At 40.8% G+C, this 16667-nt stretch overlaps 1 protein-coding gene across 1 annotated transcript; it reads left to right on the plus strand.

The window, feature by feature from the left end:
• The first annotated feature begins 764 nt into the window (after positions 1-764).
• Positions 765-16354, plus strand: rasip1 (Ras interacting protein 1). Its single transcript, XM_042489313.1, has 16 exons — positions 765-1026; positions 1735-1856; positions 2547-2998; positions 3172-3432; positions 3510-3751; positions 5018-5182; positions 5686-5890; positions 6431-6729; positions 7560-7721; positions 9526-9566; positions 9859-10013; positions 10407-10519; positions 13929-14223; positions 15419-15582; positions 15666-15807; positions 15911-16354. Exons 2-16 carry the CDS (start codon positions 1735-1737, stop codon positions 16087-16089), a joined length of 2997 nt encoding a protein of 998 aa, XP_042345247.1. The 5' UTR covers positions 765-1026; the 3' UTR covers positions 16090-16354.
• Positions 16355-16667: the final 313 nt, after the last annotated feature.

Consider the following 16667-nt stretch of genomic DNA (forward strand, 5'->3'; position numbering starts at 1 on the left):
TTATCTTGACAGACAGAAACTGATTCGATTAGTAAGAGCACAGCCAGTGACACTTACAATATTATCGCTTATTTTTATCACTCATAAAATCGAATTGAAATAATCTGTTCTTTTATCCAACAGTGACAGTTTGAAGCAGCGGTGGAGCCTTTGAAACGTGAAAACGGTTATTGACCTGTATATACGACATATTTGGCCCAGAAATGCAGATTTTGGAGGATCTATCCCCTGAACTGGGACAAAGTGACAGCCTCCTTTCTCTTTCCATCACCATCTTCCTGTCGAAGAAAAGGTCAAAGCTCACAGGTGTCTCTGTCGCTCCCTCTAGCTTCCTGTCTCGCTGTGTGTGTTTCCTTCATTCTCTTTCCAGCAAAACTTTAATCTGGGCCCTCTGAGTGTAGTTGTTCTTATCAGAAAAACACAACACATATTTAAATGGCCACTTTTTTGAGAATTCGTGAGAACTCTGATATCATTAAATTTAAAATGTATTTGAAGAAAACAGTTACACCATAATTGTTTAACCCAGACGGAACAAACACTGGATATCGACATTGCTTTGTGCTGTGTAATACAGTATATAATATTCCCAATAAGGTCTCAAAGACTCCTATATATGTGTCGCTCTCTCCCAATCTCTCCCTCTCTCTCTCTGTCTCTCTCACTCAGTCAGGATATAGGTGTTGTCCACTGCAAAGGAAGGAAATTCTGTCACTTAGAACAATGGGCCTGTTTCTCTATCTATAGACGCAGAGAGGCTGAGAGCCAGAGGGAAAGAGGGAGCGGGTCTGCTCCAGATAGAGAGAAAAACAAAAAAAAGTATTTTAGTTAAGAGAACTTAATGGATAGTAAGAACTTGAGATGTACATGTAGATGTGAGACAGATTTAGGCCTTTTGAAAATGGAATTTCATCACGGGGAAAAGGAGTACATACAAGATTATTAGATTACTTTGAGCTGCGTGTTTGCATTTCAGAGGTGGAGAATCATCATAACACACAATACAAGGATCAGAAGTGATTCTGGGTAAGTGCTTTCAAAATCTAACATCTAAGACCATTGGGATTTTTTATATTGTTTTGATTTAATGGTTTTAAAAATATTCAACCACAGCATCTAAGAAAAGATTTTTAAAAAAGCCATATTTTCTATCTGAAGCGACAACACCCGATTTAAGTTGTTAAAACACATCAAGCTAGGACACGAAAAAGGTGGTAGTTTTGCAGAGGTGATAAATCTGTTTAAGCCCCCAAATTCCACCTGTCAAGAGGACACAAAAACAAGTGTGATCCTTAATTTTGATGGCAATTCACATTGAAGTAACACTGAGAATAGGACAGGCAGTGACCTTTGGATTGGGTATTTCCCCGTCAGTGCAACAGCTGGACCTGAGTCCTACAAAAGATGCTTCCTGTTTGAGAATAGGAAACTCACGCTATGATATTTAGGGGCTGATTGGGAGGGTGTTTTGGGTTAAATTCTTTCTGTTAGCTTTCACCATGTTGACAATTTGCTCCAGATATCCTGTTGTTATTTTCTGTTGGTGACATCATGCCATTGTTTTATTGTTTCAATCCTGGCTTTGCTGACACACATTCCTCACTACAGTGTGGAGCTAGATTAAGCAGATTAGGGGAAACGTGACATTTACGGCATCTTGACAAACTTCAGATTATTAATGTGGAAAGCCACATTTGTTCCTAATATGTGCATGTTTGTCTCTCCCTGTGTCAGATGGAGGGGTCGGGCAGTCCTCGCTTCAGAAAGCTCCATTTCCCAGTGGGTCTGTGGATCAACTCACCAAGGAAACACTTTGCAAAGCTTGGGGGTCGCTGGCCCAGCGCTATCTCTGTCAAGTCAGTCTGAATTTCTCTTAAATTCACTTGTTTTGCTTTTGTTGTATATATTTGTTATTAAGTTGTGTGACTTTAATGCCACTCGTTGTTTAGCTGAAACTCAGTGCCTGATTGTTGAACACAGAGTATCCACAGACCCTTAAAAAGTCTTAAAAGGCATTGAATTCATTATGTGATGTATAAAGCCTTAATTGGTATTAAAACCTACTAAATCTAAATTGATAAGATATGGATTTTATGAATCTTTTTTTCTGACTTGACATTGTAAACCTTAATATTACTTGTACCTTTAAAAGTAATAATAATTTGCTGAATTCCTCTTGGATTAATATCACCTAAAAGTCATTTTTATGTTTCGTTAAATACATATAAAATTCTCCCTAACCCTAAGTGTGAATGTTGGTTCTTTTTTCTTTTTTTTAAAAAAAAAATGGTTTTAAATTTCATTCTGAGTTATGCTAAAAAAAGTCTTAAATCCCACTTGCTTAGAGATGTAGGAACTCTGGTTGAACAGTTTATGTGTTGGTGTCATTTTATCTTCCCCTTTCATTTGTATCCCCTCAACCCTGCAACCCTTCCCTGATTTATTTTAGTCCTTGTTGTTTGTCCATGTTTAGTCAGTCATAATTCACAGCTGACTGGTCCCTTCCTCTCTCCTCCATCTGTCTTCCCCTTCTCTGTTGTTCACAGGTCGACCACCAGCTCTGACGCAGCCTCCCTCCACGAGGCCCCCTCCGCTCCTTCCTCTTCCCTTTCTAACTCCACCCCCTCGCTGGCTTCCCCTACCCCATCCCCATCTCCTTCCCCGGCCTTCCTTAGGCCGCGGCCAGCTGGGCCCCAGTCCCGCACAAAGCGCCTTTCCCATCTCTTCCTGCGAGGGCGCTCTAACAGCGATCGGGACCGAGCGGTTGGAGAGAGGGAGAGAGAGGTTTGGGCTCATTCAGCTACCCCCTCCTCCCACCACTACCTGCCCCCTGCCTCTTCCTCTGCCCCGGGCCTGATCAAAATCTACGGGGATGCCCTCTCCAGTGGGGCCAACTATCGCTCCCTGCTGGCAAACATTCACTCCACAGCCAGACAGCTCATCGCTCAGGTCATCACTCGGTACACTGAGAGGGAGAGGGAGGAGACAGATGACGCAGGTATGAGAGAGGGAAATTTTCTCTCATTTGGACCTCTGCTGCGACCCATTACTGGGAATTGTTTGCTCAAATATTTTTAACCAATTGGGAATGACTTAATATAAACATCAACAGCGGTGTTATGGAAAAATAATCACCCCCCTCTCCTCCTCCTTTCCTCCATTACCTTCTAGTTCTCCAGAAACACAGCCCAGAGGACTTCCTGTTGTGTGATGTCATTGGAAAGCCCATCCAGCAGCCAGATGGAGCTATCAAGTGGGAGACAGAGTGCCGGAGAAGCGTTGCCCCATGGGAATGTCCTTTGTTGTTAGTGGACATGTGGCGGCCTAAGGACGGATTCGAGCGGCGCTTTGAAATCCAAAGAAAGGAAGACTATGAGAGAGAAGAGAGGGAGAGGGAGAAGGACCGTGAGCGGGAGGGAGAGAACTATCAAGGTAAGACTCAACAGGCAGGTCTCTTTTTAAATGACACAGGGTCACAATGACCCATCATCTGGTTGTCTGGGCAACAGGTGTACGCTGGCGGCGGAGCAGGATGTCATCAGGTGGCGGACCAGAGGAGAGCGAGCGTGGTCATCGTGGAAGAAACTCAGAGCTCAGGAGGAGCATCAGTGACATGAACCTGAGTCTACGGCGTCGCCAAGGGAACCACGTCAGCAATGATCCACGTGGCAACAGTAACCGACCCAACAACAACGGAGGATTGCAGGACAGGAAGAACATTGTGAGCATGATCAACCCGCAGCCAGGAGAGGTAAAGAAAGTGAGCAAAAACTGAATGAAAGAAGTATGTCACTGCTGGCAAGATTATTTTTTATTGAAACTAGGATGTCTCCAGTAGAAAGGTGCAGATACTCTTAAAATTGGTGCTACATGACCAGAGAAAACAGAGAAAAAGGATGCTTCTGCATAGGCGGTAGAAAACCTACAACTACCAGAATGCACCACACCATACTACACTAATAAACGCTTCCACTGGTGAGTGAAGTAATGCAAACAGTTAAACAGTTAGATGGTAAGCTAAAATATGTTTCTGAAAACATTTGAGGCAAGAAAGAGGCAACACAGTAACAAGATCTTCATTTATGTTTGATCTGTGCTGCCTAGTTTTACCGTTTGACCTCATTTTTTTCTTCTTCCATTTTCACTCTACCGGAAACAGTATGGCACCCACTTTCTGTTCAGCAACTCTCGCCATTACAGCTTAACACAGCACTAAAATGTGTTTCTAAGATCCTTTTAGGCGAGAAACAGGCAGTGCAGTCACCTAATTTTCATTTATATTCGATCAGCGCTGCCTAGTTTAGCGTTTGATTGCATTTCAATCTGAGTTTGTGAGAGAGAGAGAGGGACGGGTCTGTCTCTTGGTCCACTTCTATACTCTTTGCTGGCATGTAGGTAAGTAAGGATATATAAAAGGGATATTTATACATTTATACATACTGCCCACAATCAGGACGTTTACATGCCGTTAGAAAAAGTCACATTATTGTGTTAGTCTGGTTGAAACTGGACTTTTAAAATACATAACTTGTCATACTAACATACCTAGATAATTCAGTTGTAGTTCAATTTACGCTTTTATATATACTGCCTCAGTCAGACCTGAATCGGCCTTCCCGCTCATGCTCCATATGTCCCAGTGGGCTTTGACCCGGAAATTGAACAGCATAAATCCATAGAAGAAAGCCAGGGAAAACAAAAGAAAAAGATGAAAGGGGAGAAAACAAAACAAGATGAAGGTATCGGCCACGCCAAAATGTTGTCCATGTTTTCACTGTTTGACATGCAGCCCGTTTGCCGCTTGCTAACTTTTGGCAAGCAGATGGAGTGGTGAATGGTGGAGTCGGACAGTAGTCCAATTAAGTGGCCTAATCGAGCTATAACTGTAGCTCAGCTTAACTGTGCATGTAAACGTTCAGATTGTTTTGATATAAAGCTGGTTGAAAATATGCAAAGTACGCCTTTAATTGCAAATTTGGCATTTAAACCATCACATCTCAAACTGCTTTCATTTCAGATCAGAGCTTCAAAAGCTGAGGCAAAGGTCGGCTGGACGAACCAGCCAGCGGAGGACGAGAAGGATTACTCCAGCTGTGACCTGGAAGTGATGTCACAAAGTCTGATCCTTCCACCAACAGACCGACCCTACTTCCTGTTACTGCAGGGTTATGATCAGAGCAAGGCGAGACACGCTGACAGATGATATCACACACACAAACACTCACAAACAACACTCCCACACACACGGATATTTAGGTAGTATATTCCAAAGCAACGTGCATACACATTGATGTGCACATGTGCAAACCAATGGGCATTTTTGTGCGCGTCCACACACCCTGTACATGACATCATACCTGCATGTCTGTAATCGTCACATTCCATCAAGGTTTCCATCCCTCCACAAGCTTCTCCCATTCAGCATCCTGCATAAACAGCGTCAGAGCAGCACAATGCCTCAACAATTTATCCAAGGAGAGCATAAAACCCCTCTGTGTACATCACTTCATCTCACACAATGACCTCACACAGGTCTCCATTGTAGCAAACTGTGACACACTTCATACCTATCAGCCGCCTTCTGTTCAACTTAACATCTCTGAGATGAAAGATACAAACCACAGCACTTAAAAGATAACAGACCTCCCTGACTTTCTTCTGCTCTCCTCTGTGTGTTTTGTTTAGGATTTTGTTTTGTACATCATGACGGGACATACGCATGTTTTTGGAAGGAAGCCCACAGTGAGGGAGAGAGAGAAGGATAGAGAGAGGGAGAGGAAGGGGAAGAGGCCTCTGAAGGTGGACACGTTTCTCTCTGCTCCTGACCTCTTGGCCAGACACTTATTGGTCAGGAGAGACTCAGCTGTTCCCGACACGTCCGCCAGACAAGGTACTAAAACACTCACTAACTTATATTATACTTAGATCCATGGAGCTGTGTTAAAGTCTACATTAACCCTTTGATTTCTTTCACAAAACATTGGAAGGCAATGAGCGAGAACACAGGAAATGACCCAAAATTTAACAATAAAATAATAAAAAGTACAAAAAATTACCTGAAAATTATTTTTTTAAGAAGGAAAAGAAAGTAAAAAATATTCATATGAATTATATTGTTAGAATATATTATTATTATAACTCTGAAACATAATTTTAAATATATAATTATGGTAATTATAAATATCATTTTTCCCTAGGCATTTTACCATAGCTTTTTTATAATTTCTTTTGAATAATTTTCTAGATCTACTAATTTCTTTCAACTTGTGCAACGTTTCATATGAAATTTTTCTCAATGACTTAAGAGAAATCACACCAATTTGCTCAGGGTTGAAAGGTTTAAATACTTGTGAAAGGTATCAGAAGCATTACACTAAAAGTGATGTTGCTCCAGGTTTCAAAGGGTTAATACACTTTTATTTTATCGCAGCTCTAATGCGGCCTTTCAGAGGTGGCGCAGTCACACACAACGGAGTTGCCCTTTACAGAGAGACGGTCCTCAAGCCTGGGGATGTGATTGGTCTAGGCAATCACTTCCTTTTCCTGTACCGTGACCCCCGTGTGACCCCAGCTCCACCGCTGGCATTGACCCTGCCGTGGCAGGCTGACACCAACATCACCTGCTGCCCCTCGGGGTTGGTGGACAGACAGGAAGCTCTGAGGCAGTACCTGGGATCAACGGAGGCAGTTCTGAAGTTTCATCCCCGTCACGCAGATGCTCTGTTACAGGTGAGACAGGAAGATAAAGAAGCTGAATGTCCGAGAACATACTAACAGACTGTTTATCAGCTCACATGTGCTGAAATTTAGAGATTTAGTCAGTATAAAAACATTATTAGCCATGTTTAAATCCCAAAATCTACAGAAGTTGTTTATATTAAAATCCAACGACAAGGATCATAGAAGAAAGTTTCATTTCAAAGCAGATGTCTGTTTAAGTATGTGGAGTCAAACTTCATTTATCTCCAGATAATGACTTCAAATGCAACTCAAATATTCAATTTAAAAGAAGGTATAAAGAAAAAATAATTGGACATTATGAACTTTATAACAGTAATGCTAAGATGACTGCAACTGATTGTTACTGTTGTTATTGCTAAGTTTGATATGATTTGTGAAAAAAGAAAGGTAAATATAGAAAGGTTGCCCGTTTTATCTATATCTGCAGTAGCTTCTGTTATTAGTAAGAGAGGGGCAGGTATTGTAAAATTTTCTTCTTCCTGCTCCTGTTTGTTCATGAAATGTATCATGAGAAAAAGTGTATAATGGGTTTTTGTTATTGTTTTGAAAATTACACACTTAGATGAGCAAATAAAGAAAATATGTATATTTTATTTATTTATTTATTTTATGTTTATTTAAAAGGGATATAGCATGTTAATGAACATCAGTATAAAATTCAAATGCAAATATGCCAGAGTTAGCAAGACTACTAATTTACATCTGTACTCCCTTGGCAGGTAACAGATAATAGAAATAAAGAATATGAATCATTTAACTGGAATCATAGAGAAATGACCTTGATGACATGTGTTGTGTTTATCCATTTTCTCTCTTAGGAGATAATTTCCAAAAATTCCTCCCCAGACTCCGGAGGTGGGCCTTTAGCTCCTGCTTATCTCCTGTCAATTATGATAGATCATGCCTCCAAACACCTGGACCCTGCTCTCACACCACAGATATTACTCAAGTCAGCCAATCTAATCAAAGAAATTGTCTGGGTAAGTAAACAATAGCTTGATATCTAAAATAAAAAAATATATTTGGGCTGCCTTTGTGACCTTGGAGTTATGGTGCCAACCATGAGCCACAACAACCATGAACCTTTGTCGAAGGTTATTTCATGTTTTGCTCTCCCCTTATTTCTGGTCACCTTTCCACGGTTAGCTCTGTAATAAAGACATTAAAATGTCCAATTGATACAAGTAAAACCTTAGGCATTTTGGCCATCACCATATCAGGTTTTTGGAGCTAGTAGTGACCATATATGGACAAGGGTGGCGCTATAATCCATTTACAGCTATGGTGACCTGTGACAATGCTAATTCCAATTTTCACAAGTAAAAAAAACAGGGTTAAAAACAATAAAATGAAATACATTTACCAAAAAAAACTGGACATCCGACCCCAGGGTGTTTTAATACAGATGCTAAACAAGAATCTTTCAGGAGACCAAAACATTACGACTAACTTTAATAAACTGAAAGCACATTGAAACAGAGACAGCTACAACTACACCTACACTTTGTGAATCAGGAGTTACACCACGGTAACATTACCTGAACAACATCGCCGCCATGGTAGCAACTTGTCAACAGACAGTACACAACTGTCACTCAAAGCTTCCACTTTCTTAATTGGACATAACTTCAAGTTTTAATAATATTTAAACTGAGGAGTTATATAAAATATCACCTTCCGTACAGTTGTCATGAGAAGGGAAATTAGCTATAGAGATCAAAACTGTTTTTGTATCAGGCTGAAAACATGTTTACTCTGCTGTAAAGTTTAACATGGGGTCTATGGGGGCTGACTTGCTCCTGGAGCCAGCCTTGATTAGCCATTTGAGGAGCTGCAGTTTTTGGCACTTGTCTTGGCTTAATTTTTCAGCTCCAGAGGTTACCACTTGATGTTTGATCATGCACCTACTGGAGAAACGATATCTTTGATTATAATGATGATGGCACTGGATAAAGATTATGGGTTCACCAAAGTAACGACAATTCAACATAATAGAGAAATAAATGTCTGACACATTTTTATGGCAATTCATGCAGTATTTGTTGAAACATTTTACCAAAAACAATGAATGGAGACTGGCGTGCTCAGTGTTTCAAGTTAATAGCAGTAAAACAGGGTGCTCTGTGGTGGGTTAAATGTTTGAAAATAACAGATCCAAAAAGAACGAGTTTACCTGAGCATGGCGGAGAGGTCTTTTGGAGAGGTGTGCCTGTGACCACTCCAGCACGGCTCTGTTTTTTTCAAACATTTTACAAAAGCCAGAAATATCAACCTGCAGGTAGTGCTAGAGGAAAAATCAGTAGGATTCAGCCTCTGGGGACCATGAATGTCACTCCATCCAACAGTTGAGATATTTTAGATATTTTAGGGTGGAGCAAAGTAGTGAACCCACTGACATCCCCAGCCATGTTATGGTATTGTCAATAAAATTATACCCCAGAGGTTTAGTGGTGGTTCCTCTGTAGAGCAAGTAACAACTGAACCATGAACCTTTTCTTGGGGATAGTATTGCATGACAATACAGCCATGTCCTTACTTAAACCAGCCTGGCAGAAAAACATCAGGTAGGCAGATTCAGTCAGACAGAAAAACCAGCAGACAGACACGTGCCCTTCATTGTGGCCTGCTACGTTGTGGACAGGAGCGAGGATGAGCTGATGTCACTGCCCTTCTGCTGGAAAAAGTGCTGTAATTGTCCTGGCTGCAGGGCGAGACTCTGCTCCCCCTCCTCCACCCCCACACTAACCCAAGATGTCTCTCTTCTGTCTCCAACTCTCTTTACAGGATAACATTAAGGAATTTGGGGATAAGCATCCCACGCAAAAGTAAGAACATTTTTGTCCTACGTCATGTTTCCTCTGTTTAGAGATTTCCTGCTGAGTGATTCATGATACATTTGTGCTGTTATATCTCTGGTAGATTTTTGTGGTATGATGAAAGCATTTTAACACGGTGATGTTGAAAAATGGCGCAAATAAAGCTGGCTAATAATAACTCAGTCTATTTTTAATCACAGTATGGGGTTTCTGTTTTAAAGCATAAACAAAACACTGACAGGGGAATGTTCACAAATATTTTACAGCTAACATAACTTTGGCATTACATAAATCTGCCCAGCTCCACAGAGCAGGAAGGTGAGATAAGCACGCCGAATGTCCAGAAGCTGTCGTCTGACCTTCGACCTCTCATGTTCTGGATGTCAAACGCCACAGAGCTCCTAAACTTCTTCCAGGTCAAAGTTGAAACCATGGAGAAAGAGTGGGAGTTTGAAGGTGAGCATTATTAGAAAACACTGGAAATGACTGATTTAAGTTAAAAAAAAAAAATAAAAAAAAAAGATTTATGTAATCAAATTATTTTGATTTTAAACAGCTTCTTTGTTTAACAAAAAGTTCTGGATTAAATATTCTGCCTTAAAATGCCCTCTACTACGTACTGAATTTTGACGTACCTATCGTTGCTGTTGTGATGTGATGTTTTTGTCCTGTTAGATTTTATGCTGTTTTATGACGCTTTCTTGGCTCGGTGCTACTTGCAAAAATTGCTTTAATCTCAATGACTTCCGAGTCAAAGAAAGGTTATCTATAAATACTTTGGCAAAGATGCACACAGAAATTAAAGCGGACGCAAAATTTTGAGTTAATCTTACCGATCTTTTCTTTAAGCCCCTGGGGACCCAGTTTTGACAGCCGACATGGACACCTGCTCTGAAGCTCTGGCGCAGCTGGATGATGTCATTATGCACACCTTCCAACAATGCGTGTATCACCTCACCAAGGTGCAGTATAAACAAATGTGCATTTGCAATAGCTGTGAATAAGTCTGCGCTTGCATCCCTTCTTATAGTGCTTCAGGGATGATGTTTTTCTGTGCGCCAATGTGAAAGTTAGCGTCGCCCTGGTTCACTCTTCATACAGCCTATGGGATTTTTCCATTGGATTTTGGATTATCGCAGAAAAAAAGCTCTGTAGTAAACAAACATTTATGATACTGACACATTTCATTTAGCAAGATAATCTTCAGAAATGAACACCATTAAAAGAATTTTTGAAGCTTAACCGCAGTGAACAGAAGTAAGAAGCTAATGTTAGGCTATAAACGAACTACACTATGGTTGCATGACTTAGTGTCACCACCACAACGATGCTGTAAATCCGTGTTTGGCTTGATGATGTTTTGTAGTCTCATTTAGCCGCTTGTTAGCAACCATCTTTTTTAAGACACACAAAAGCTTCAGTGTTCACAAGTAAGTGTATTTACTGACGTATTTGATGTAGTAGAACGAAACGTGAACGTCTCTGAACCTGGTGTGTTAACCACAGACCTTATTTCAGACATCTAACCAAAAACCCACTCAGAAAATCCATTGGTTTTGAGACAAGGTGGTGCTAAAATCCGCATTTCCAGGTTTTGGGAATCATTATTGGGGCACTCTATTGCAACCGTCCTTTTTAGCTAATTTACATGAGCACAAATGCACACCTTCACTCACAGACACACACGCACACCCACACACACACACACACACTTGGCCTCTATGCCAGATTTCAGCCTCCTAGGGCGAAAACTGTGGCCGCCAAAGAGTGGGGAAATTTTTGTGAATCAGCCAACCGCCAGAGCAAGCTATAGAGCTGCTGGTTGCAGCTAAAAACAAGACAAAAGCTGTACCCCAATTCCTTACTACCCACTAATTCTATGCATTAAACCACTTTTCTAATTGTTACTATGTACTTTGTTAACAAACTTAACACACTTTACCACTTAATATGTGTGACGCCAGATCACAATCAAACTGCAACTTTGAAATACCACATTACCAATTAAACTTCACAAAGAGACAGCAAAATATCTCTCTGAAGACTTAATACATATTTTTTTGTTTTCCAAGATGTTTCTGAAGCTGTCTCACCACCACCCACAATTTATTTTAATTTTTTCCAGCTGTGAGCAGCTCCTCCGTTCCCTTTGTGCTTTGCATTCTGGGAGAACAGTGCGTCAACAGCACACTTGAAATTGACTGTATTTAATAAACATATCGTCTAATTTCAGTGTACTTCCTTTTGTCGCGTTCCAGTGTAAACACACTACACACTAAAACCTGTTTAGGATTTGTACGCAGTGTGGATTAGGGACTTGTCGACATCCACTCAGCCACATTAGAGGCTGAGTGGATGTTCACATTGAAAATAGTGAGTGCATCTTTGGTCCCAGGGTTCTTTGTTCCCCAGCTCAAAGTCCTCTTAAAGGGAAACTTTGGTGTTTTTCAACCTGGACCCTATTTTCTCATGTTTTTGAGTCTTAGTGACTGATGGAGACAACAGTTTATGAAAGTTGTCATGTATTGGGAGAGACCACTGCAGCAATGGACTGCGATGCAACCATTATTGGCATTTTTGCATTGTCAGCGTAAGTGTGGACAAAAGTAACGCCTACACACTTGCTCCATGCCACACAAGTTTCATAACAACGTTTCGATCCTACTTGGATCTTAGTCAGGTCAAAATGTCTGAACAAACTTTGATCCAACATTTTGACTTGACAAAGATCCAAGTTGGATTGAAATGTTGTCTTCATTAAATTTGTGTGGCTTGGAGTATGTGTGAAGGCGTTACTTTTTTCCTCAAGCAGGCGTTTTTTGATAGCTTTGATAGCCTATGTGATGTGCGTATAACTACCCTCTCTCACACAACTTTCGGCGCATAATAAGTGTGTGTGGGGGGGGGGTTTGCCACTGACAGTTCATATTGTCATTACAAATGTCTGACAACATTATAGAAAGGACCCTACAGAGAAATAAAACATTTTTCTTTACTTTTCACTGAGCTGTTTGTTGCAGTAACCATGTCTTGCTCAAGGAGAAATGTCTTTCTGAAATCTTGCGAGGGTGGAAAAACAATGGTGGGAATGTTAGTGAGACTTTGAGAGAGGTGTACTAGGAAAGGGTTAGTTATGTTGAAACACAGAACACAAAGCTGACTCTTACCTAAAAGATTTTTAAAGTCATGGCTGAGTATTTAGCTGATTTTGACACTGAGAAAGTCTGTCAGAGGTAAAAATCAAAACAAAAAAAACCTTTTATTGATGGTACACAATTGCCCGTAGGCATTACATTGCAGCATGTTGCAATGCTGCGGCTGCAGCGGTCTCTCTAATTACTAGACCAATTTCAAAAATTGTTGTCTCCATTAGTCACATAGACACAAAAACATGTGGAAAATAAGGTCCTGGTTCAAAAATACATAGGTTTCTGTTTAATATAGCTTATTAAGTTCAAACCTTTCAAAAGTTTTTAATGTTTTCAGTAATGTTTTTGCAATAGGTCAAATGTTAAATGTTTCCCTGGGTCAGCATGTTAAAATTACCCATCTACAGCTTACAGTCTACTGATGTGAGACATACATGAACATTGAAACATACACCGTCATATTTGTAAGCAAGATATTTTTTTTGACTTTAACATTGATATCACCACAGTGGCTGAATGGATTTTTACCGCCCAAACTGCGCTTAAAACGTCCATCTCCCTTCATTCTTTGGCAGTTTGAACTGTGAAGCAGACCTTTACCAATCTTTTATAATGTTGACTTTTATAAAGAGACACAGAACCTTTGAAAATAGGAATCACAGCATGGATAAGTTAATGTGCTGATTTTTACCAGTGTTCACTATGTTTACCATTTTAGTTAAGCGTGCGAACATGTAACACAAAGTTCAGCTGAGGCTGATGTTAAGTGACTGTACTTGGTGATAAATGACGGATAAAACATTAGAACTAATGATAACGCCAGAAGACAAAGTCCAAAGCAAGTAGGATTCATCAAGAGGTGGACATCTGTACCAAATTGCAAGAAAATCCATCCAAAAGAATCTGAGACATTTCAATCTTAACTACGATTCTCATGGTGGCACTAGAAGACAAATCAGAGGATCACAAAAGTCAGCAGGATTGATCCTCTGAGGATCGTGAATGTATGTATAAAATGCAATAGCAATTCATCCAATATTTGTTAAAATATTTCAATGTGGACCAAACTAGTAGACTGACTGACAGAACTCTCCACCCTCGTCTTTGTCGTAATCTATCCCAATATAATCTGTCCCCTCCCTGTCTGTCATTTCAGCAATTTATTTATTTTAACTTTCTGAATAAACAAACTCCAAAGTTTCTGTACTTTCTGTCCACACAGACCCTGTACTCACTCCTCCCAGCTCTCCTGGACACCAACCCATTCTCCAGCGAGGAGAAGGAGAAGGAGAAGGATGGAGCTCGGTGTGCAGAGGGAGAGGAGAAAGGAGGAGAGGAAGGAGAGGTGGATGACGTGCCTGCCTTACCTCCCAAAGTTGCTGGGCTAGTGGAAGTGTATCGCTGTTCTCTGATGTTGTCGCGGGAGGCATGTCTGTCCCCGCCACTCACCTCCCAAACCTTTGGCTACCTCTTCTTCTTCACCAACACCTCCCTGCTCAACACTTTGCTGGAGAGAGGTGAGAGGGCACAGTGAAAGTTAAAGTGAGCATATGCAGCTGTTGCTTTAGTGAGGAGATCAAATTAACTGATAAAATGCAGTGACACCAGCTCAGTACACTCCATTTCCATCTTCAGTCTGACATTGAGTCCACTTTAACTGAGTACTGCGGGGGAAGGAATTCAATTTTCCCAAACCAATCACTAAGACCCACATATCCAGCTAAATCTAACATCACTTTAAGTCCACGCTACTGCGCAGCCATGCAAATAAGATTTTAAAACCTGTTGCGCAATATTGAGAGGAGTGGTACCTATTAGTTGTTCTTTAGTTCAACCGAGAAACTCATTTCATGTAACAATGTCAGAGGAATCAGTCAACTTGGGGAGTGGGTGGATTCCAAGGTCTCGACCCAGACAAATGTGACAGTAGATGCATTCATGAATGAGTAATGCCAGTTGTACAGCAATATCTAGTTTCTAACAATAGCCTAAGCTACCAGATCATGTAAGGCTTAAATCTGTTATTTCTCCTTTTAACAGTTACATAGTCTCATCTTAAAGCTTGAGTATTTTGGTGTTAGTCAAAAAGTCTAATAATAAACTTTGGCATATTGTATATAAGTGGTCTAAGAGAACACTTAACTTCTGAACCTCAGCTTGGCTCCATTTTCAGGCTTTTGAAAATCTAGCTCTGGTGGGAGACGATGGCCAATCACAGGTCATTTACAGAGAGAGCGGCTGTCAATCATTGCTAGTTTATTGCCTATTTCACACTTTAAATGATTTCAGAAACATATTTTAGTGTACTGTTTAGCTGTAAAGTTAGAAGGTTTGTGACCCAGCTTCCATGTTGAAAACAGCTCCTTTCACAGCTTTACAGCTAAACAGTGCACTAAAACACGTTTCTGAAAACATTAGAGATGAGTAACAGGCAATGCAGTAACAGAATCTCGATTCATATTTTATCAGCGCTGCCCAGTTTAACGGTGTGAATTCAGTTTATGAGCAGTGTTTGACAGCCGTGTTAGATTTGTGATTATTGCAAATTCTATTCGGAGCACTATGAGGAGGGCGAGGATTTTTTTCACAGATTATCTGGCTCGTGTACTGTCAGGAAGTAGTGACAGAAAAAAAGAACTTTTTATAATAATTGCTAAACAAAGTTATTTACTGCAACTTTAGAGTTTTATTCTTTCTGTACTCTCTCTTTAGATGGATTGTTTTCATGGTCTAGAGCGGTCCAGATCCGCACAAACTTGGACCTGGTCCTGGACTGGCTACAGGGAGCTGGTTTAGGAGACATAGCCTCTGAATTTCTGAAGAAACTGTCTGTCACCGTCAACTTCCTGTGTATCCCCAAGACTCGACTTATCCAGGTAACGCAGCTATGTGTGCCGGAAGCTTTCAGCCAAAGATTATTAAATCTCATTTTAATCTCTATTAACCTCTTGTCTCCCAGTCATCCTGGACCAGTCTACAGGAGGACCATGTCTTGTTAAGTCCTTCCCAGTTGCACCACCTGCTCACCCATTATAAGCTGGGTCCAACCAGAGCCCCACCAGCATCCTGGGCCCCTCTACCAGGCACAGAGCTGAGCGGAGGTAATAGAAATATAAGTAAAACGAACATCGGTAAGAATCCAGCCAGTGAAATGTGTGTTCAGTCAGTTTGTTTTTGTTTTTTTTAACTTTTCTCATCTTTTAGACATCTTTGAGAGCTTTCTGGACCATCCTCCTCTCATCCTGCCAAATGAGACTCCACGCCTCGACCTCTCCCAGCCAATCCCAAGCCCTGAGCTCCAAAAGGAAGTGACCCGTCTCCGCACCTTCTTGTGGGGACTCGACCAGGACGAACTCCCCGCCAATCAGAGGACTCGCCTTTGAGTAAGCATATATCTGTCTGTCTATGGATGTCTCTGAGCAGCCTGTTCTCACTCCCAACTCATCAAATGCCGCTGCTTTGTCAGTGATGTCAGCGTCATGCACCTTGATATACACCGGTTTGTAACAGGAAACTACGTTATATAAAGAGCTGAAAAGTCCCTATAGTGCGGGCGGGAGGGAAGGTGGATGGGTTAAACAAACCCTGGACTTTCACCCCAGAGCCCACTGTTCGCTTCCTGTGTGAATGTTGAGCCAAACCATTAGATTTTTATTTTTTCAAACCTAACCACATGCTTTTGTTGCATGGGAAAATAAATTAACTGGTTTCCAACCGTCATGAAAAATCTGGAAAAGTCATGAAATTTCACAGTCTTATTTTCCAAGCCAGGAAAAAAAAAAAGTTTTCGCAGAATTATGGAATTTTGTGGTGTGTAATGAAATTAATTGTTACAGTAATCTTCTGAAGATAACCTTCCACTTAATGTTAATATACTGGCAAATTTGTTTTCTGTAGGAAGTGCCAAAGACACAGTGAAGCGCATGCTTTTACGAAATGGAAATTTTATTATTTGTCCTTT

This window comes from Plectropomus leopardus, chromosome 7 (genome assembly GCF_008729295.1).
Source record: "Plectropomus leopardus isolate mb chromosome 7, YSFRI_Pleo_2.0, whole genome shotgun sequence".
In the NCBI taxonomy this organism is placed as follows: Eukaryota; Metazoa; Chordata; class Actinopteri; order Perciformes; family Serranidae; genus Plectropomus; species Plectropomus leopardus.